General features: G+C 43.5%; 1 protein-coding gene across 1 annotated transcript in view; it reads right to left on the reverse strand.

The window, feature by feature from the left end:
• Positions 1-23,599, reverse strand: part of MCF2L2 (MCF.2 cell line derived transforming sequence-like 2) — a 247,265-nt gene that overhangs the window by 122,412 nt on the left and 101,254 nt on the right. The window contains exons 6-10 of the mRNA XM_054479976.2: positions 20,942-21,058; positions 15,803-15,952; positions 8,917-9,041; positions 8,184-8,298; positions 6,984-7,103 (exon numbers count right to left, since the gene is read on the reverse strand). Coding sequence (XP_054335951.1) covers positions 6,984-7,103; positions 8,184-8,298; positions 8,917-9,041; positions 15,803-15,952; positions 20,942-21,058 — 627 coding nt within the window. The remainder of the gene's footprint in view (positions 1-6,983; positions 7,104-8,183; positions 8,299-8,916; positions 9,042-15,802; positions 15,953-20,941; positions 21,059-23,599) is intronic.

A 23,599-nucleotide genomic window follows, 5' to 3' on the forward strand; every position in this document is an offset into this window, starting at 1 on the left:
GACTTGACCCTTCTCTGGATTGCTCTTCCCTGGGTCAGGCAAAGCTGAGTTCCTGGGTCACCTCCTTACAGGGCTTCCCTGGTGACTATATCTTAAGTCATTCTCTACAACCCATTCGCCCAATCACCTAGGCCCTCTCCCTCACTTTAATTCTTTAACAGCATTATCTCTATCTAAAAACTATTTTATTTACTTTAATGTAGAATTCCTCCCTCCTGGCTGGGCACAGTGGCTCATGCCAATAATCCCAGCACTTTGGGAGGCTGAGACGGGCAGATCATGAGGTCAGGAGATCGAGATCATCCTGGCTAACACGGTGAAACCCCATCTCTACTAAAAAGACAAAAAATTAGCCAGGCATGGTGGCACACACCTGTAGTCCCAGCTACTCGGGAGGCTGAGGCAGAAGAATAGCTTGAACCTGGGAGGCGGAGGTTGCAGTGAGCTGAGATTGCGCCACTGCACTCCAGCCTGGGCAACAGAATGAGACTCTGTCTCGAAAAAAAAAAAAAAGAATTCCTCCCTCCTCCACTCACTCCCACCAAAATGTAAGTTCCATGAGAGCATTTAGTAGGCATGCAATAAATATTTGATCAACAAAATAAATGAATGAGCCAATGAGCTACATGATGCAGTGACCTGCTTGGCTGGAACTCTGTGAAGCAATCAGCACAGATGACTGCTACATTCCAAAAGGTATCCAGGAGCAGAGAGCCTATGAGCCCCCTTGCCAGCCACACTAAGCATCCAGTGCATCACTGCACTGCTTTAGCTGTTTAAAGTAACATAAGGAGTCATGGTAACTCCAGGTGCGTACAACTTGCCCCTCTCTTAACTTGCACTGGTTTATGGTTTCAACAATTTCCAAACCCTTTTCCTCTTACCCTCCTAGTCATTCATGAAGTCCTGCCGGGACCGTCGCCTTCTTAATGCCTTTCAAATTCTGACCCCGTCTCTGCCACCTCCTTGTCACTGTCTGCTCAGGCCTCATGGCTTCTCATGGGGACAACTGGTCTCCCTGCTTTTCTTCAGGCTCTCCTTCAAATCATGCTCCAGAATGCTAACAAAGCAGCGATTCCAACATATCTTATTTTGTCTACATCACTCCCAAGCTTCAAGCCCTTTTCTGGGCACCCAGGGTCTTCAGGAGCAAGCTTAAACTCTTGAGCAATGCACACGGGACCTTTCATTATTTAGCTCATACCTGGGTGTGCCTGACTTACCAAGTCCTCTTCCACTTCCTCAACTCCATTCTCTGCTGCAACCATACTAATTATCCATTTATTGTTCCCCAAATATTCAGGCAGCTTCAGGCCTCCATCCCTTCTCCACCTGCTGTCTGCCTAGAAAGCCCATCCTTCCCTACTCCCCCTCACCCATACTCCTCTGGGGCCAACTCGATCTAAGTCACATTTCAGACTTCACCTTCTCCAGAAAACTTTCTCTGTGCTCTCTTGATCAGAACACCTGCTTCATTACATTGTGACCACTTATCTGCTGCCTGCGCTATGCCACAGACCCCTATGGTCCAGAACCAGCTCTTATTCAACTGAAAACAGTGCATGGTGCATCTTAGGTACTTACAAATAAATGCTGCACAAAACAAAGAGGAGTACTGGTATAGAAACGAGTGACACAAATCAAGCAGTGGCTAGTTAAAAGGACTGAGGCAAAAATACCCAGAGCACTTGTTCCAAACAGCAAAGGCCCAGGTGCACTGGTTACCACCCCTACAAGACGATTGGAATACTCATTTCCTGGGCAGTGATTTTTTTTTTGGAGATGGAGTCTGGCTCTGTAGCCAGGCTGGAGTGCAGTGGCTCGATCTAGGCTCACTGCAACTTCTGCCTCCCGGGTTCAAGCGATTCTCCTCCCTCAGCCTCCCGAGTAGCTGGGACTACAGGCGCCCACCATTATGCCTGGCTAATTTTTTTTTTTTTTTAATTTTTAGTAGAGATGGGGTTTCACCATGTTGCCCAGGCTGGTCTCGAACTCCTGAGCTCAGGCAATCCACCCACCTCGGCCTCCCAAAGTGCTAGGATTACAGGCGTGAGCCACCGCGCCTGGTCTGGGCAGTGATTTTTGACTCTTTGGTTCACTGCTGTGTCCTCAGAACTTAAACAGTACCTGGCATGGTAGGAGATGAATAAATATTTGCAGAATAAATGTCGAATGAATGACAGACCTTTACTAGCACTGCTCAGCTACTGCAGACTGAACCTAGGACATGTTCCATAGCCCAGAATTTATCCCTCTACCACTGTAATGTTAATAACAGCTAACATCTACTGAGAGCTTACTATATGCCAGGCACTGTTCTGAATGCTTTACATTTGCTTATTTCCTTAACTCTTCACAACAAACCCTTTGGTACCGTTTTACCAAAGGGAAGTGGAGGCACAATGGCCCAAGGTGACCCAGGTAGGAAAGAGAAGAGCCAGGCTTCAAACCCAGGCAGTCTGGCTCCAGGATCTGCTCAGACCAACACACACAGAGAAGAATGGCTGCACTTGTTCTGCCTAAACTTAGAGACCTCATTTGGTTGCTCGAACTTGTGTGACTTTAGTCAAATATAGAAACATGAGACTTGGCATGAAAGTCTCTGTTGACACTTTTTTTTTTTTAAGTCCAGCTGCCTAATTTATTAAGACAGGGCAGGATTTTCTGGGTCTAGGGAAATTCACCACAGGATACTTCCAAATCGCCCTGTGGTGATCAGAGCCTGCCCTTCCCTTGGCATATAGTATTTCACCCTTCAGAACTGTCCAGAAGACATTTGAGATGTTAGAAGAAAGATGTGAGTAACAGGTCCAAATGGGTCTAGGGAAAAACGCCCATAAAGGCAACTGAGGAGGCCAGGTGCGGTGGGTCACTTTGGGAAGCCAAGGCCGGCAGATCACAAGGTCAGGAGTTAGAGACCAGCCTGACCAACGTGGTGAAACCCCGTCTCTACTAAAAATACAAAAATTAGCCGGGTGTGGTGGAGGGTACCTGTAGTCCCAGCTACTCGGGAGGCTGAGACAGGAGAATCGCTTGAACTCAGGAGGCGGAGGTTGCAGTGAGCCGAGATTGTGCCACTGCACTCCAGCCTGGGCGGCAAGAGTGAAACTCCATCTCAAAAAAAAGGGCAACTAAGGAGCAACCCGGATTCAGCCACCACATGGCTGGAAGGTCACTATTACAGAATTGAAAGGACAACAATAGTTTCTGACCACTGACTACTGACCACCAACCACATTGCAAGCCGACCTCATGAAGTCCCCACCACGAATCTAACTCATTTAATCTTCACAGGGTCTCTGTGAGGTAGGAATTATTACCTCTGCTTTACAGATGAGGGGGACCATATTCAGAAAGGCTAAGAAATGTGACTAGGGTCATACAGCTGGTACTTGTTAGAGCCAAGATTTGAATCCATTCCTATCTGACTCCAAAGCCTGTGTTCTTGTCACCTTCCAGCCCACCTGGCCTCTCCACATGAAATGCTATGAAATGCTTCTGGTACCTGCAAAGAAATTTATGGTGAAACCTCCAAATTGAAGCTTATTTTTTTAGTTTATATACCTCCCGCTCAGGATAAATAGTCATCAAAATATCCAAAGTAAAAAAGAAAGAGTGAGGGAAAAAATGGCTAAAATCTGGTACCCTGATCACAAGCCGATCTGGGATCTTTCACATGCTGAAAATTCCAGAAGGCTGGATCGTCAAGTTGCAGCTTAGAAGTTGCAATCAGGAATCTTTATTGAAATAACAGTTTATTTACCCCCGAGGACTCTGCTGGTAGAACAGATGAGAGATGAGAGTGCCTACTAGGGAAGAAAATGGCAAGAAAGCGAGTGATGCTACTCTATCAGGGAATCTAGAACAAACCCACAGATGATCCATAGGGATGGAGTGTGTGCATGGGGAGGTGGGCCAGATGAAACAAGAAAGGCAGAAAGCTAATGGTTGTTGAAATTGAATGATGGACACTTGGAGTTCATTGTGCCAGTCTATCTGCTTCTGTGTGTGTTTGAAAATTTCAAACATGTACACAAAGCCATGACCCTCCAACTAGATGACATCCTTAGATGTTAAGGTTCCATGCCTTCTTAGACACAGCACCCTTATGGGGAGAGGTCAAGGCTGAAATCAGGTGGTTCCTCCACCCTGTCCTGGTCTGTTCCCTGCTGGCCCCTCAGCAAGGGTCTCAGTATGGCCCACAGTCAAGACCCTGCAGCAAATTCCATTTTTATAGAAGACCTTCTCTAAATGGTTGAAACTACTGTTTTTCAGAATCAGGAAGGAGCATTCAAAAGACTGCTAAACCCTCAAACGAGAACAAGATAAAGAACAGGCTGAATCAGCATGGGACAGGAGCCTGGTTAGTGAGTTGACTCTGAGGTTACTTGTGAGGATGATGTCACTGTGTGGAATAAGGAAGCTGGCAACACCCCAGAGCCAGTGTGTGGCTGTGCTGGGAGGGAGTTGGCCCCTTAGTGCCGAGTAAAGGACAAACCCCAAGCAGATATTTGTCAGATTGTGGCCAGACACAGTCTTGTTCCTTTAACACTTTAAAGGACAAATGGAAAGATTAGCCAAGCCCTAAATCATCTGAAGAAGCCATGTGTCTGAGAAGTCTGAGGGAAGATATATTGAAAACGATCTCAGTTACGATGAGACAGCTTTGTTTGATTCACCCAAAGGCAGAGACACAGGTGTACTGCATCCTTCAGGAAGCAAGTTTAGAAACAAGATCTGCAAGTCACAGGATGTGACAGGTCTGCAAATCCTGCAAGTCACAGGTCATCCACAGTGGGCTAGTCTAGCTGCTTCAAGAATGCTGCCCACGAAAGGTGGGTCATGGGTTCACAGAGCATTCCTGTGTTCCATAACCATAGGTTTCATCCCTAGCTCTGGTTAGCAACTTTTGAAGTATATACCAAGGACCACAAGTTCAAGGAAGTGGGCAGAAGAAAGAATGTGATGCAGTCATGCAGATCCATTGGCACTATTCAAGACACAGCCCAGAGCACCTTCCAAGGGCTTTCTGTTCCCCTGAGAATAAAATTCAAATCCTCACAAAAGATCTCAGGGTGCAACAGGACTACCTGGCCTCTGCTCATCTCTGTTCCCTCATTTCCTCCTGGCCCACCTGCTCTAGCAATGTTCCTTGAACTCACCAAGCTCATTTCCACTTTAGGACCTTTGCACCTGCAGCTCGCTCTTGCCTTGATGCTATTCCCTAAGTCTCTGCATGATTACACAGATCAGACAGACCTCAGATCAAAGGTCGTCTTCTCAGGCCTTTCCAGACCATTCTAGCTAAAGTAGCATCCCCAGTCACTTTCTATTATATCTTGTTTTCTTTTTTATATCACTGTTACTATCTGATGTTATTATTTATTTGATTGCTTTTTAGTGAACTGTCTCTCTCCAGTAGAATGTAAGCTCCATGAGGGCAGATTCTGGACTGTCTGGCTCACCACTGCGTCCACGGAACCTAGGATAAAGAATACCTGTTGATGAATAAATAACCCTCTGGATAGGTCAGTAGCTACTTTCATATATATATGAAGGCATTTTTATTGATGAGGCACTTTTTCTTAATATATGAATAAGCAAAAAAAAATAGTATCTATATTCAGTAAAAAATTATTTTGAAAAAACTAAAATGATATAAGATTGGGGCTGTCCTGGAGAATCTAAGACATATAGTCATCATATATACGAAATTCAACTTTTCCATTGTTTGATAAATGTTCCTGATGACTCATGTGTCTTTAGCACTAGTTTATCTGTCAAATGGTCACTGGTAAGAGAAAGAGCGCTCGCTAGGAAGGGATGGGATTCCTGAACGGGGATCTGGATACACAGCTGGGTTTGTGTGTTCATGCATGTGCACAAGCACCTGCAGCTCAGAATCTATAACCGACAGCTCTTAGAGTCAGTGTGGCCTTGGCATACTTTGTTTTGTATCCTTTAGGGGTGTGTGTCTCCAACTGTAATGTACAAGTCAATCACCTGGGGATCTTCTTAAAATGCAGATTCCAATTCCAGGGTGGGCTCTGAGATTTTATATTTCTAATTAGCGCTTACTCAGGTGACATCTGTGCTGCTGGCCAGAGGCTCACACTTTGGCAAATCTCTAGTACTGCAAAATTGCCGTCTGAGAAACATAACCTCCAGATTAGCTAAGAAAGGAAGCGCTAACCACAGGGGACGTGGTCCCCAAGCCCCAAAAATATAGAGAACCTAATTTCAAACAAGCAGAAAGGAACTTCTCTGGAAAGAGATGACTCAGCTTTCTTCATTTGTAATAAACCAAATTTGTAAACACTTAAAATGGAATGATTTCTAAATGCTGACTTGTGTGCAGATCTGGGACACTGTTTAATTCCAGTATGGGACTGTAAAATACATATTCTTTTACAAGTTTCACATTTACAACTCTTGGGACATGAGAAAGGAGAAAGCTTTGCCAATTCTGTGTAGCAATGGAACTAATGTGGACCAATTTCCCCCATCTAACTGTCTTGCTCCAGGTATAAAACTGTTTTTTTTTTCTGGTTTCTCCTTTGAAAGTTTCCCATCCTTACTACCAACCCCACAACCCCCAGCCCCCTAGACCAGGCTCCAGGGAGGAGCTCAAGCTGATTGGTGAGACTCTGAGATAATTGTTCTGGTGAGTGATGCGCCTGTTGTGACCTTCTCCCCCTTGGCTGCTGACCACGTGAGAGGGCAGGGCTGGTCCAGAGTCCTCACCCGACCTGAGCGTCCAACTGCAAATGTATGTTCCAGCAGCTTTAATAGGACTCTGTGCTGCCCGTATTATTCATAGCAGTTGTTAATGTGCATCTCTCCTTGGGATCCTGGGGTGACTGACGGGCAGGACTGGGCATTCCTGTGTCCTTTAGCAACCTTCCAATAGCAATGACTGGACATGATCCATCATTGTCCACAGCAACCTCCCTCCCAGTACACAAAAATGTCAGAAAGCAAACCTGGCTTTTTTCCTCCAGTTTTTTGTGTTCCTTAAGAAGTTGCTCCACGTGCATCACGCTGTCTCCAATGCCTGTAAACTCTGCTTGCTCTTCCAGCAAATTATCCAGGGCAAGCTTAGCCTACAAGAAACATTAGAACAGTCCAGAAGTAAACCAACACTCACTCACCTGAAGGTATAGGTTTGTTATGCTTCAAGAAAACTCAAAATTCCAAAAACGATTCAAGACTTGTATATACCTATATATGTTAAAAAATTTTTTTTGCAGCTCACTAACTTTCAAATTAAGCTGGGGGTGCAGAATTCACCTGTAGCTAAACTATTAGAACTATATTCAACAGATTATCAATCAAAAAGGAAGATAGCTGTGTCCAGTGGCTCATGCATATAATCCCAGCACTTTGGGAGGCTGAGGCAGGAGGATTGTTTGTGCTTGGAAGTTCGAGGCCAGCCTGGGCAACATAGGGAGACCTCGTCTCTGCAAAAATATTTAAAAATTATCTGGGCCAGGTGCAGTGGCTCACGCCTGTAATCCTAGCACTTTGGGAGCCTGAGGCAGGTAGGTCACAGAGGTCAGAAGATTGAGACCATCCTGGCTAACACAGTGAAACCCCATCTCTACCAAAAATACAAAAAATTAGCTGAGTGTGGTGGTGGGCGCCTGTAGTCCCAGCTACTCAGGAGGCTGAGGCAGGAGAATCGCTTGAACCTGGGAGGCGGTTGCAGTGAGCTGAGATCATGCCACTGCACTCCAGCCTGGGTGACAGAGTGAGACTCCGTCTCAAAAAAAAAAAAAAATTATCGGGTGTGATGGTGGGGCATGCCTGTAGTTCCAGCTACTTGGGAGGCTGAGGTGGGAGGATAGCTTGAGCCCAGAAGATCAAAGCTACAGTGAGCCATGATCACACCACTGCACTCCAGCCGGAGTGACAGAGCAAGACCCTGTTTCAAAAAAAAAAGGAAGATAAACCATCACTGAAATGCCATGTACATCAACAGGTAAATGGGATTCTAGAACAGTTTGACTCCACTGAAAAAGTGAGAAGGGGGTTGGAGGGGGTGGTCTGTAAAGAAGCAAGGAGATAAGGAGAAAGCTGGATTAGGGAAAAGAGGGAAACCCCATACCAAAGAGTGAGGAGGGAGAGAAAACCAGAGGTCCCGGTACCAGAAAAGAAAGTTATATTAAACAAGAAAAGAATACCTTATAAAAGTCATGCTCAAAATGCTGTAGTTGTAGGCACTGGTTAAGCTTCAGATGATGCTCAGACCAAAACTGACTAAAGGCTTTTTCTGTTTCATCCAGTTGAACTAATAACCTTTCAAGAAAGAATGAGAAAGTGATGTTAGGTTAGCATTCATTTCCACAGGCATCCATATAGGCCTATGGATAGAACACCTGTGTCTTCGGTCAGTGGTGTCAATTGTGACCATCTCCTTATTATGAAAGCACGTGTCACCTATGCCTTTCTTCTGGCTCAGCGGGCTTTGTACCTTTCATTTTCCAAGCAGGACACCCACAGTGCAGGCAGCGACTTTGCTTCAGATGCAGCTGCTGTGCTTTAGAATGTGCTCCGGCTGATCTTACCTTCATGCCTTCTTTCTTTCTACCTGAGACTACACGAATATAAAGCACAGCTCCAAGCCAAACTGTTACTTGGAAATGAAGCCCAGTAAATACTACCCTCTCCCTCAAAATCCTAGTGTGGGAACATGTCATATACATTGAAGAGGGGGGAATGGAATGCTCATAAAAAGATCTCTGTATGTGGATGCCAGATGGACGTATTCTTTTTTCCTTTGTTGTCTCAAATATTCTTCTTCCTTGGCCCCACTAAGACCAAATATTGACTGTTCCAATCTGTTCTTGGTTGCTCCAGAACATCTAGGTCTACATATTCTCTCCTGAAAAGGCTGACTCCACCTCACTCACTCACCTTTCCATGGTAGTTACATTCTCAAATTGATTGAGGTTGAGTTTGCTGTTTGGATATTTGGTTGCTGGTTCTTGGACGCATGACAGCAATGTGGTCCCCTGCTTTCCAAGTAATTTCAGCTCATCCTAGAAAATAAAAGTAGTTTCTCTTAGAAGGAATTAGAAAAAACAAATTCTTGGTAGAATTGAGGTGACGAGAATAGTAGATCAGTACATTTTTCATTTAGGAAATTAAATGCTAATGAAGTCAAGATGCAGCTTTAAAATTAATCAATTAACTTATCCTTGATAGGTAATGCACCGACGTGATACAAAATTCAAAATATACGAAAGGGTATACATAAAAAAAGTATATTTTTCCTCTTCAAAATCAACATCTGCTTTTTGTATACCTCAAGCTATTGTTGTAAATTAAAAGCAAAACTAGTTAATACAATCTAGTTTGAATCCAAGACAGTGACCAGAAACAAGAAAATGATAGATATTGAATGTTGAACGCTAGAAACTACTGAACAATAATAATGTAATAACTGCTAGTTGATCATAAAAATACTTCAGTTGGTCTCATCAATAAACACCTGCCTCTCCCTCCACCTGCCAACCAACTGCGGCCTTGTTTAATTATTTAAGTTTGCAGATATGGGCAGCAATTTCAGTTTAACAAGGAAACATTCATACTTCCAAGCCAACCCCCCATTCTGCTCTTTTAACACAGAGACTTAGTGCTATGCAGCTGTGGAAGGCTACTTCCTTCCAAAGCCAACAGCTGTAGTCCTTTCCTTGGACAGTGCAGGTCATCACTCATTGCCCTGAGCCTTACCCATAAAGAAAGCCCGGGCTGCAAAACAAAAGTGGCAGAGCCTGACCTAGAATTTTGTGCTTGGGAATTATGGGTTTGGTTCCTGGGTCAGAGGAGGCTGGTTTGGTATGCCCTTGAGCATTAGAACAGGCCCATACTTCTAAAACAAACCAAGAGATCACCTGTGCACACAAACACTGAATCACTTCCTCTAGGCCCAGCCACCTGTGTGGTCTTCACACAGCCTAGAGCTCATTCCCTGTGGGAAGAGTTTTAGACTTCCCCACTCTGATCACACAGAAGTCCTGGACCCTCTCAAGCTGGTACCTTTGTTCCTTGTGTCCCATCCTACTCCAGAATTTCCCCTGGAAGGGTTACATTGCCATACCCATCCTCAAACCTGGCCCTGGATCTGGCTGATGATGGACTTGGCTTCCCTGAGCTGGCCCTTCAGGTTCTTTGGACACCTCCTCTGGCTCTGTCCACTCCAAATAGTGCCCTACATTAGCCACATGGCTGGCACTTTTGCCTGGGAATCAGGCATATCTCTTCTTTTCCATTCTCATGTGTCAGCCCTCATTTCTTATCTCATCAATGCTCATGAACTATTTGTAGGCTGGATAAATTAATAACAGCCTAAAAGAAGTCAGGTTGCAGATGAATAAACACAAATTAGATATGATGGAAAAATGTACTCTTGAGTCAGTATCTTAGCCATTCCCTCATTCCACCCACTAAAGAGGGTCTTGGCTTTTCCCACTCATTTTCTTAACTGCTGCTGAGCTTCCAGCAACACACACACACACACACACACACACACACACACACACACACACACATCCATATGTGAGGAAGAGTTGGGAAGAAAGGTGGAGAGGCTAAAGGAGAAATGCCATATTGGTATGGCAGAAGGAGACATTGGAGGGGGAAGCTGGGAAGAGGGATACATCCAAAGTGCAGCAGAGCATGAATGAGGAAAGTGTGTGAGACAGGGAAGGTGAATCTTCACAAGTGATGTCACACACTGTATATCCCCTTTACACTGTTTAAAAAGGATACAAGCAAAAATTGTGACCTGGTGACTGCTTTGGGATTCAACTGCATGGTCAACTTGAGTAGGGTTACAAAAATCTGTCATGAACACAGACGGAAAGATGGAGCAACTATGGTACTTGGAAAGGGTAAGGGGAAGTTGTTCAGCCTAAAAATGGAGTTTCAGTTTCCATGTAAAGAAAATAACCTTTTTGGGTATTTAATTTTTTTACTGCCCACACTCAGGCTGGAGGAGAAACTCAGGGCACTGTCTTCCAGAACATGTGTATAAGTTCATGCTCTCTTTCGGAGAGTCTCCTTTTCCCTGTGCCGACAGGGTCCTGTTGGTGGCAGGGTAAGGACTGCTTGTAAACTGAGAGATAGCTCATTGCCTACCAAAGTTCCCTTTCCTCAGAAAATGGGAGCCCCACCACCACCTTGGAACAGGATCCAACTGGCAGACAAGGTGGAGGTGCCATTGTGCGTGTGCTCTGAGCACTTGCTCGTACTCTCCTTGACGGGTGGAAAGGCACACAGCAGGAATGACGGGTAGCTGAGTTCTGTCTGCTTGTCTCATTCATCAGGAACTGAGCTCTCCCAGGGAAGGCTAAAGCTGCTTGTGTTTACAAGACCTGCTCTTCCTTTCTGTCCCTCAGATGAGAGTGAAATCAGAGAAAATAAGGTTTCAAATTTATCATGAAGCCCAAGGTGCCCGCAATTTGACTGGACAGAAAATAGCACTTACTGAAGTCGGGAGCACTCTCTGATTGTAAGAATACATTAAGGCCCAAACTGTGGCTCAGGCTGGGGGAAAGAATTTATGTTTCTGGGGAAGAGCCTTCTTTAAAGTCATCAGTTTGCTTAAAAGTTTGATACGATTGTTCCACTGTGGATGTTTAGAGATTTTTTTCTGTGTGAACAGATTGGTTAAATATACTGAAGGGCCAAAAGAAAAGAGGTTCTACTGGAAGATTATTTGGAACAAAATTGTAACAACTCCCTAGAGAAATAGCAAGTGAGGCTGAAAACCTCCCCAACTCAATGGCTCTCCTATTCTGTTTGATTGTTTGGGCGACCAGACACATATACCTAAGATAAAAGATCTCAAAGATCCCAGGAGAAAGGAATTCGAGAAATCAAGCCAAATCCCCTAAGCTGTGCTAGTTGTTTAGGAAAAAACACTCTCCAGGCTGGGAGAAAATGGTATATCACACACTACAACTTTTATAGATATTTAAATAGATATAAAAGTTCACTGTACTGAAGAATGACTCTTATAATAGTTTTTCACTTTTCCAGCTGGAAAAGAAATTATTCAACGACATATAGAATCTTTGATTAAAAGGTAGGTAAAAGACCAGTAAGGGTAAAATAAAATATGTATAAATAACCACAAAAAACTACTAAGTTATTAATACAAGTTTAAACAAACAGTATCTGTTTTCTTCTTTTCTTTTTTTTTTTTTTTTTTTGAGACGGAATTTCACTCTTGTTGCCCAGGCTGGAGTACAATGGTGCAATCTCGGCTCACTGCAACCTCCGCCTCTCAGGTTCAAGCGTTTCTCCTGCCTCAGCCTCCCGAGTAGCTGGGATTACAGGCATGTGCCACCATGCCTGGGTAATTTTGTATTTTTAGTAGAGACGGGGTTTCTCCATGTTGGTCAGGCTGGTCTCAAACTCCTGACCTCAGGTGATCCACCTGCCTTGGCCTCCCAAAGTGCTGGTATTACAGGTGTGAGCCACCGTGCCTGGCCAGTATCTCTTTTTTTCTAATATAAACCATTTCTCTCTTTAAGTCATTTTTGGATGAGAAAGAGGAAAAATATAACTCTAGTTTAATGATTTTGGTATTCTTGCTTCTAAGCTACAAGATAAGGAACAAAGAAATCAAATTTGAATTAGGACAATAATCAGTAATCACAAAAAGGCCTTAAGAAATTCTCTGTATTTTTTGGTTTGTTTTTTGTTTTTTTGTTTTGTTTTGTTTTTGAGACAGAGTTTCACTCTTGTTGCTCAGGCTGGAGTGTAATGGAGTGATTTCAGCTCACCATAACCTCTGCCTCCTGAGTTCAAGTGATTCTCCTGCCTCAACCTCCTGAGTACCTGGGATTACAGGTGCCAGCCACCATGCCTGGCTAATTTTTGTATTTTTAGTAGAGAAGGGGTTTCACCATGTTGGCCAGGCTGGTCTCGAACTCCTGACCTCAGGTGATCCACCCCCGCCTCGCCCTCTCAAAGTGCTGGGACTATAGGATTGAGCCACTGTGCCTAGCCTGTATTGTCTTTTAAAGGATGTTAATATTACTTGGTAAAATAAAGACGATAATATTTTAAATCCAAATTCACTTAATATTCTTAATCGAGGTAAACACTTGGACAAATTAAATCGCTTTGAGAATTTTGTCTTAAAATAATTTTAGGTCTTCACCATGATTTTAGAGCAGCATGGAATATAAATGCAAGCATTTCTTTTACTAAAGGGCCAATTAAATGGAACCTTCTAATTTCCTTTCACTTGTCTTACAGGTTGGATAGGGGGTGTTTAACCAAATTAATGTAATAGAGTATAAATGTCAAATAATACTTCTGTGTGGCCTCCAAGGTGACTCCACCCCATAACCTGAGAGAAGTCTTAGCCTCCTTTGCTCAGAGCTGCCTGTTTTAATTCTGAGAACAGCTGGTTAGCATGCATAAGGAAATCCTCTTACTCCATCCTGGAAACTGGTTCTTTCCCACCTCTTTACCTCTGCAGAACTCTTTGCCTGTGCAGAGAAACTATAGAATGCCCATTCATCTGCCTTCCCTGTCTCCACCCCTCTGCCTTGCCCACCAGCACATACAGCAAGACCTGACTGGCTGGTTTTCATCCCCCAGTTATGTGTCCTTATCTAAAATCCAAATGTTTTAACCTTTTCTCCAGAGACCTTCCTGACTGACCACATTGTCATCTCAATGCTTCTGCTCTTCGACCTCTCCACACCCTTCTTGGACTGAGGCAAAGAATGCACTGTGCTCATGAGCCCTAGGCACAGAGCTCAGTTTCACAGTCCTTGCCACACTGGGCGTCCTTCCCATGACACCCCTTTGCACCAACGGGACCACTCTGCAGACTCCTTTTGATCAGGGACCACCTGTGGGCCTGTGCAACTGCAAACTCCTTCCTAGCGCACTTCATGGAGGCACCTAGACCCTGCTTTCGCAAACTCATACCTCCTAGGAATCACGTGAACTTAGCCAGTAGGTTTGGAAAAGCAAAGGCCAAGCTTCTCGGAGGCATTTTCAGGGAAAATTTTCATCATGTCATCAGGATTTTACAATTTCAGTCCAGATTTTTTTTTGTTTGTTTTATTTTGGTGTTTTTTTTGTTTTGTTTTGTTTTTGAGACGGAGACTCACTCTGTCACCCAGGCTGGAGTGGAGTGGCATGATCTCGGCTCACCGCAACCTCCACCTCCCAGGTTCAAGCGAGTCTCCTGCCTCAGCCTCCTGAGTAGCTGGGATTACAGGTGCCTGCCACCATGCCCAGCTAATTTTTGTGTTTTTAGTAGAGACAAGGTTTCGCCATGTTGTCCAGGCTGGTCTCAAACTCCTGACCTCAGGTAATCTGCCCACTTCAGCCTCCCAAAGTGCTGGGATTACAGGCATAAGCCACTGCACCCAGCCCAGTCCAGATATTTTGATTACTGACAGTAATCTTCGGAATATGTTTTTTCTCTTTTGTTGTTGTTGTTGTTTTGAGATGGAGTCTCGCTCTGTCGCCCAGGACAGAGTGCAGTGGCAAGACCTCGGCTCACTGCAACCTCTGCCTCCCACGTTCAAGCAATTCTCTCACCTCAGCCTCCTGAGTAGCTGGGATTACAGGCGCCCGCCATCAAGCCTGGCTAATTTTTATATTTTTAGGAGAGACAGGGTTTCACCATGTTGGCCAGGCTGGTCTCGAACTCCTGACCTCAAGTGATCCGCCCACCTCGGCCTCCCAAAGTGCTGGGATTACAGGCATGAGTCACCACACCCGGCCATTGTTTTTCTGAATAACAACCTCCTTAAAGACTGAATTTAACGGTGTTCCCTGGCACATGGAAACATTAATTTGCCTCAATTACTAGACTCTGAGACTCTCCTAACTAGACTATGTGTTCGTTGAGGTTGCGTTTTTGGTTTCCCTGGCAAGTAGTGGTGGGTGCTCAATAAATGTTGAATAAATGAACAAATCAACCATCTAGCAAAGCATTTTTGCAAATTTTTGGTCACAGACACAACAGTTCAACTCTTCCCAAGTTCCATGAGGCCAAGACACATACACTGACCGTCCAATCCTCATTTTGCTGCCCTATTGAAAACTGGGCTTCTGTGAAATAATGGGTTCGGTCTGTTTGTGCTTCCCAAGGTAGAAAGGTGCCGACACTCATCCAGGGAGAAGCCCCAGGAAGATTTCCCTGTACTGCATGACTGAAAGAACCTGCCAAGCTCCCTTTTCTCGGCAGGTTCTGACGTGCTTTTATGAATCATTTAATAGGTGCCTGTCCTTCAACTCAGGTCAGGGCGCCTTCCATAGTCCTTTTTCTCAAATTCATCCCCAAATAAAAAGACACACTCCTGAGAAAGTGAAGCAATAAGTCCACTTATTAGTCTGCCCCAAAACTTTATAACCACTGCTGGAAAGCTTATACTTCAAAAGCCAGCCCCTACCCCTGCAATTTCAGCATGTTCTGTCTTGCTCTGTCATGAGCAGGATCACGGGAGGGCGACCCTTGAAAGGGTGCTCACATGTCTCAGCTCACCCGGACAAAGCTGGAAAAGCCCTTCCCTGTGCTTCTTCCCACCGTTCTTCACTCACCACCCAGTCTCAAGAGACTCACTCACCACCCAGTCTCAAGAGACTTCTTTCATTACAAACTGCCTGTCTGGAAGGTTTAAGTTGATCAGTGGCTTCCAAGTCACTAAAGAAGAAGGAAATGAGGGCTTAACTGTTGTTAATTCTGCTCCCAGCTCTCTCCAAGAGGCAGGCATACCTGCTGGCACAGACGCTGGCCTCTGAGAGGCCATTGACCGCTCACCTGCAGCTTGTCCCACTGCCTTGTGTGGGACATGAGAAGGTCTTCCATGGATAGCATGCTTCTGGGCAGCTCTGTTGTGGCCAGGCAGGCCCCAAATGTCTGCAGCATCTGGGCAGTGGTCTTCAAGGTCAAGGCAAAGTTTTCGATGGCCTGGAAGGTCAGACAATTGTAACAATGTGGAGAGATTAACATTCACCATCATGCTCTCTTGATGGAAAGACAACAGATTTAGTTGATAAAATTAGTGAATAATCACCTCACCTTGGAAATGGTATAGAGGACCTGATTCTGATAGGGAGATTAAAAAGAGGCTGGTTTTAGTCTCAATGCTGCCACTAGTTGACTTTGGATAAGTCACCTCTTTACACTGAACGTCAGTTTATTTATCTATAAAATAAAGTGATTGAGTCACATGATCTTTAAGATTCCTTTGAGTTCTAACTTTCTGAGTCTCTCGTTCAAAGAGGTGACACCCAGAAAATGCACCGTCACACAGAAAAGAATCTATATATCTCACTTATAAAACAATATGTACTGTATATGTGTGGTTATACTATTCCTAGTTATATATACAGGCAAACCTCAGAGATATTGTGGATTTGGTTCTAGGCCACTGCAATGAAGCCAATGTTACAATAAAGTGAGTCACAAAAATTCTTTTGTGTCCCAATGCAAAGGGAAGTTATGTTTACAGTATACTGTAGTCTATTAAGTGTGCAATAGCATTATGTCAAAAATTCCACATACCTTAATTTAAAAATACTCTATTGTTAAAAAATGCTAACAATCTTCTGGGCCTTCATCAAATCACAATCTTTTTGCCGCTGGAGGGTCTTGCCTCAATGTGGATGGCTGCTGACTGATCAGGGCGATGGTTGCTAAAGGCTGGAATGGCGGTGGCAATTTCTTAAAGTAAGACAACAATGAAGTTGCCACATCAATTGACTTCCTTTCATGAAAGATTTCTCTGTAGCATACGATACTGTTTGACAGCAGTTTACTCACAATAGAACTTCTTTCAAAATTGGAGTTAATCCTCTCAAACTCTGCCACTGCTTTGTAGACTAAGTTTATGGAATATTCTAAATCCTTTGTTGTCATTTCAACAATGTTCACAACATCATCACCAGAAAGATGAAGAAATCACTTTTTTTGCTCATCCGTAAAAAACAGTTCTTCATTCATTCAAGCTTTATCATGAGGTTGCAGCAATGCAGTCACATCTTCAGGCTCCACTTCTAGTTCTCTTGCTATTTCCACCACACCTGCAGTTATTTCCCCAGCTAAAGTCTTGAACCCCTCAAAGTCATCCATGAGGGTGGGAATCAGCTTCTCTCAAACTCCTGTTAATATTGATATTTTGACTTCCTCCCATGAATCACTAATGTTCTTAAAGGCATCCAGAATGATGAATCCTTTCCAGAAGGTTTGCAATTTGCTCTACTCACATCCATCAGAGGAATCACTATCTATGGCAGGTATAGCTTTACAAAATGTATTTCTTAAATAGTAAAACTGAAAGTTGAAATTGCTCTTTGATCCACAAGCTGCAGAATAGATGTTGTGTTAGCAGGCATGAAAACATTCAGCTCCTTGTACATCTCCATCAGAGCTCTCAGGTGACCAGATGCATCACCAATAAGCAGTAATATTTTGAAAGGACCTTTTTGTCTAAGCAGGAGGTCTCAACAGGTGGCTTAAAATATGCAGTTAACCATGCTGTAAACAGAAGTGCTGCCATCCAGGCTCTATTGTTCTATTTCTAGGGCACAGGCAGAGTAGATTTAGCCTCATTCTTAAGGGCCCTAGGATTTTTGGAGTGGTAAATGAGCATTGGCTTCCATTTAAGGTCACCAGCTGTGTTAGCCCCTAACAAGAGAGTCAGCCTGTCCTTTTAAGCTTTGAAGCCAGGCATTCACTTCTCTAGTTATGGAAGTCTTAGATGGCATCTTCTTCCAATAGAAGGCCGTTTCATTTACATTGAAAATCTGTTGTTGAGTGTAGCCACTTTTTCTTTTCTTTTTTTTTTTGAGATGAGTTTTGCTCTTGTTGCCCAGGCTGGAGTGCAGTGGCACGATCTCAGCTCACTGTAACCTCCGCCTCCCGGGTTCAAGCTATTCTCCTGCCTCAGCCTCCTGAGTAGCTGGGATTACAGGCACCTGCCACCACGCCCAGCTAATTTTTCGTATTTTTAGTAGAGACAGGGTTTCACCGTGTTGTCCAGGCTGGTCTTGAACTACTGACCTCAGGTGATCTGCCCGCCTTGGCCTCCCAAAGTGCTGGGATTACAGGCATGAACCACTGCACCGAGCCGAGTGTAGCCACTTTCAGCAATGATCTTAGCTAGATCTTCTGGATAACTTGCTGCAGCTTCTGTAGTAGCACCTTGCACTTGTATGTTACAGAGAAGAATTCCTTCCTTAAACCTCACAAACCAACCCCTACTAGCTTCAAACTTTTCTTCTGCAGCTTCTTCTCTCATTAATAGAATTGAAGAGAACTAGGGCCTTGCTCTGGATTAGGCTTTGGCTTAAGGAAATGTTGCGGGTGGTTTGATCTTCTATCCAGGGCCAGACCACTAAAACTTTCTCCGTATCAACAAGAAGGCTATTTTGCTTTCTTATCATTCATGTATTCACTGGAGTAGCATTTTTAGTTTCCTTCAAGAACTTTTCCTTTGTATTCACAACTAAGCGAACTGGCTAGGCTAAGAGGCCTAGCTTTCTGCCTCTCTCAACTTTTGACATGCCTTCCTCATTAAGCTTAATCGTTTCAAGCTTTTGATTTAAAGTGAGAGACATGCCATTCTTCCTTTCACTTGAACACTTAGAGGTCACTGTAAGGTAATTAACTGAACTAATTTCAATATTGTTCTGTCTTAGAGAGTAGGCAGGCCCGAGGAGAGGGAGAGAGACAGGTGATGACCAGTTGGTGGATCAGTCAGAACACACACAACATATATCCATTAAGTTCACTGTCTTACATGGATGCAGTTTTCGGCACCCCAAAACAATTACAATAGTAATACCAAAGATTGCTGACCACAGATCACTGTTACAAATATAACAATTGGCCGGGCGCAGTGGCTCATGCCTGTAATCCCAGCACTTTGGGAGGCCGAGGCGGGCAGACCACTTGAGGTCAGGAGTTCGAGACCAGCCTGGCCAACATGGTGAACCCTTGTCTCTACTAAAAATACAAAAATTAGCCGGGCGTAGTGGCACGTGCCTGTAATCCCAGTTACTTGGGAGGCTGAGGCAGGAAAATTGCTTGAACCCAGGAGGCTGAGGTTGCAGTGAGCTGAGATTGTGCCACTGCACTCCAGTCTGGGTGACAGAGCAAGACTCTGTCTCAAAAAAAAAAAAGAAAGAAAGAAAAAGAAACCAAACATAACAGTAATAACAAACTCTGAAATATTGCAAGAATTGCAAAAATTTGTCAGAGAGGCACGAAGTGAGCACCTACTGTTGGAAAAATGGTGCTGATAGACTTGTTCAACATAAAGTTGCCACGAAACTTCAATTTTAAAAAATTGCAATATCTGTGAAGCCCACTAATGTGAAGCATAATAAAATGAGACATGATTATATGTGTGTGTATAAAAAATATATACATGTAAAAGGCATGTAAAGAATATCTCTGGTCTTTCAATACTAGTTGTATTTTTTAAAGTTCACTATAAAATGTTTAGCACATACACAACCACAAACCATGGTTACATACTAGGCCAGGGATGGCCTATAACAAAAACACCTTAGGCTGGGTAATTTATAAGCAGCAGAAATTGACTTCTCACAGTTACAGTTCTGGAAGCTGGGAAGTTCAAGATCAAGGCCCCAGCAGATTTGGTGTCTGGTGAAGGTCTGTTCCTCATAAAGGATGCCTTCTGTGCCCTCACAGGGCAGAGGGGGCATAACAGCTCCCTTCAACCTGTTTTGCAAGGGCACTAACTCCATTTATGATGCCAGAGCCTTCATGACTTAATACGTCCCAAAAGGCCCCTCTTCTTAATGCTATCACATTGGGTTCCAACATGTGAATTTTGAGGGGACGCCAACTTTCAAGCCATGACAATGAGTTTTGATCTCACTTTTTCCTCAATATTACTGAAACTCCTAACTTAGCATAACAATCACCAATATCAGTAGGTAGGAAAAAGTAAAATACTATATATCAGGTGCTTTCACAGACAATACATCACTTATTCCCCACATCAAACTTTCAGGAGGCTTTTGTTAGTCCGGGGTTTCTCAGCATTGGCTATTGACACTTTGGGCCAGATGATTCTTTGTTGTGGGAGGCTGTCTTGAGCATTGTAAGGTGTTCAGCAGAGTCCCTGACAACCAGTTAACTTCCCCCACTAAGTTATGACTACAAAAAGGTCTAAAGATATTGACAAATGTACGAGGCAGGCAAAATTATCCCCTATAGAGAAATACTGTGTTAGTCCCATTTTAACAGAGGAAGAAACAAGCTCAGAAATACTTAGAAACTCATCCGACATCAGACAACATGTTATTGTGACAATTTTTTAAAACTAATTTCAACTGTGATTTTAGATTCGGGGGTACATGTGCAGGTTTGTTACATGGGTATATTGCATGATGCCAAGGTTTGGGGTACAGTTGATCCTGTCACCCAGGTAGTGAGTATCGCACCCAATAGTTCTACAATCCTTGTCCCCCTCCCACCTTCTCGCCTATAGTAGTGCCCGGGGGGTGACAATATTTAAATGTAGCTTCTTCTGACTTCATGGGTGTCAATATGTCTGTACGTTAGAATCATCTGGGGAGTTCTGTGGTGTGTTAATGTCTAAGACCCATCCCAGATGAAGTAAATTAGTTTCTCTGAGGTACAACAGGCTATTGGTGTTTCTGGAAACTTCCCAGGTGCATTCAAAGGTAAGTGTCCCAAAACCCCCACACCGGGAGATGCAGTGGGATAAGGTGGTCAACAGGAGAAACCCCAGCCTTCGCCCTTCCACGCTCCTTCTTCTCCACTCTGTGGCTGAGAAATCCCAACCACCCCAAGGTCAGGCAGTCACAGGGTGACCTCCTGGCAGTTGATCTTTAACTCCCCCACCCCATCTTCCGGAAAACAAGGAGAGACAGTGAAAAGCACACATAAGCTGGTACTCACAGTGCGGTGATTTACCCACTGACCGTGGCGATATTCCAAAGTCCCCCCTAATTCCCGGGTCAGTTGGCTTTTGTCGATGTAGCCATGAAGGTCAGAGACAGAGTTTACCATGATGATCTGTAAGGTAAAAATTTAATTAAACATACTCCTCGTTGATCATTAAATAATAGCTCATTTAGATTCTATTCTTATCATATCTTATATTCTATTATTATTTAAATGATACTTCAACTTTGCCTTATCAGGCATTTATATTTAAAAATGGTTACAGCCAAGCACAGTGGCTCACGCCTGTAATCTCAGCACTTTGGAAGGCTGAGGTGGGAGAATCATTTGAGGCCTGGAGTTTGAGACGAGCCAGAGCAACACAGCAAGACCCCATCACCAGAAAAATTTTTAAAAAATTAGCCCAGCGTGGTGGCATGCACCTGTGGCCCCAGCTACTCAGGTGGCTAAGTCAAGAGGATTGCTTGGGCCTGGAGGTTAAGGCTGCAGCAAGCAGTGATCACACCATGGCACTTCAGCTTGGGTGACAGAACAAGACCCTATCTCAAAAAAAAGAAAAAAAACAGTTACTATATCCAGCAGGGAAATATTTTAAAGTCTCTTCCATTTTTCGCTTTTGAATGAGAAATACCAAAGTGTGGTATAGCCTGTGACAAAATGTTGACTTGGCTCAGGGAGCGCAGTTCCAGGCTACCTAGAAGTCAGGCCTCGCTTTACGTGAATTTTCAGTCAAAAGTTCCCAAGCTAAGGTACACCTTTCAGCCACCAAAATCAAGTGTTGTGTTATGGCCTGAAAGTCTACCATGAGAAGCCCAATCAAAGCTGGTCGGTTAAATGTCAAAATAAAATTAGAATACAGGGAAAGAGTATGCATTGAAAAGACTCATTACACTGATGCGCCCCGATGAAGAATATTGATGTGTCCCTACTTTGGCTTGCATTGAGGGGATCTGGAGGTAACAGGGCGTTGGGTTTTATAAACTAGCAGTTCCACTGATGAGCGAACACTCACACATCCAGAGGAAGCTGACACATCCCAAATTGCCCCTTTCTATTCCTTGGCAGTAGTTCTGGCCTGGGTGTGGTTCTGGCTCACTCAGTGACTAGATCACACCCTCTACTCACTCCTGAGTGGGACAAGGACTCCTCACTCCTATCTCTGAAACACATCTTTGAAGCCTTTAACTATGACATTATATTTTTTCACTCCCTGTTAATTATTTTGAAAATTAACTCTTGGTCAGAGGACATAAGAATATGGACTTTCTTCTATTATTATAAAGTATTAGTCCAGGAATGAATCCACTTTGGAATGAGAATATAAATTAGAGCCCAGCCAGGTACGGTGGTTTGCACCTGTAATCCCAGCTACGCAGGAGGCTGAGGCAGGAGGACTCCGTGGGCCCAGGAATTTGAGGCTTCAATGAGCTGTGATCGCATCACTGCACTCCAGACTGGGTGACAGAGGGAGACCCCATCTCTTAAAAAAAAAAAAAAAATAGTGGCCCAAAGTCTATAGGTCAAAATTATGCAACAAAACTGATTTATTCTTTCAACAGATATGTATTGAACTACTAAAAAAAGTGCCAGGTGCTGGGGGATAATACAGTAAACAAGACAGACCCTGCTCTAGAGAGACTCAGGCTCTGTGGGATTTGATTACTACCTATCACCACCTTAACCTTGTCAGGCCCATGTCTTGCTCCTCCACTTCTGAAAACAGTTTGGGGCTTTTAAAAGTTATCTTTATAATATGAGAATGGATAAAACCCTCAATCTATCTGTGCCTTTCTCACCTAAAAATTTTAAACCACTTATGGGAGTTTTTAAAAGGTTTTTATTCTTTCTAAAATTAGAAATTTTAGGACAGGTCATTAGAAATTATCAAGCTAAAAATGTATTTTGCTTCTTGGAGTATGAGTTGCTATGGTAATAATCGACATTTAAAAAAATACCCAATGTGCAACATTGTATTAGGCAGAAGTAACCTTGCACAGGGTCTGGAGTTTCAGAAACCTGTGCTGCCAGGCTGCATATTTTCTGCACCATTAGGGAGGTGTGATATCCCACACTTGCCAAAACTCTGCTTTCTCATCTTAAGCTTTAGATGACAAAGAGGAATTTTAAGTTGAAAGCGAAAAGTGAAAATTAAAAACAAAGGATTATATTAGAAGAGTTAATACTGTTAAGTATTGATCTGTAGAGTCAAAACAATTCCATAATCAAAATCCCAGCCGTCTTTTTATAGAAATTAACAAACTGATTCTAAAATTCATATAGAAATGCAAAAGACATCGAATAGGTAAAACAATTTTGTAAAAGAAGAAAAAGTTGAATAATTCACATAAGTTTTGTCAATTTCAAAACTTAATAAAATTGCAGTAAAGAAGAGTGTGGTAATGACAAAGGATGGACAAATAGATCAATGGAAAAAAAAAAAAGCAAGTCCTGATAGACCCACACAAATACGATCAATTGATTTTTTAAACTTTTTATCCTGTGAAGAGGCTGGGCACAGTGACTCACGCCTGTAATACCAGCACTTTAAGAGGCAGAGGCGGACAGATCACCTGAGGTCAGGAGTTCAAGACTAGCCTGGCCAACATGGTGAAACCCCGTGCCTACTAAAAATACCAAAATTAGCCGGGCGTG

Source organism: Pongo pygmaeus, chromosome 2, assembly GCF_028885625.2.
Source record: "Pongo pygmaeus isolate AG05252 chromosome 2, NHGRI_mPonPyg2-v2.0_pri, whole genome shotgun sequence".
Lineage (NCBI taxonomy): Eukaryota > Metazoa > Chordata > Mammalia > Primates > Hominidae > Pongo > Pongo pygmaeus.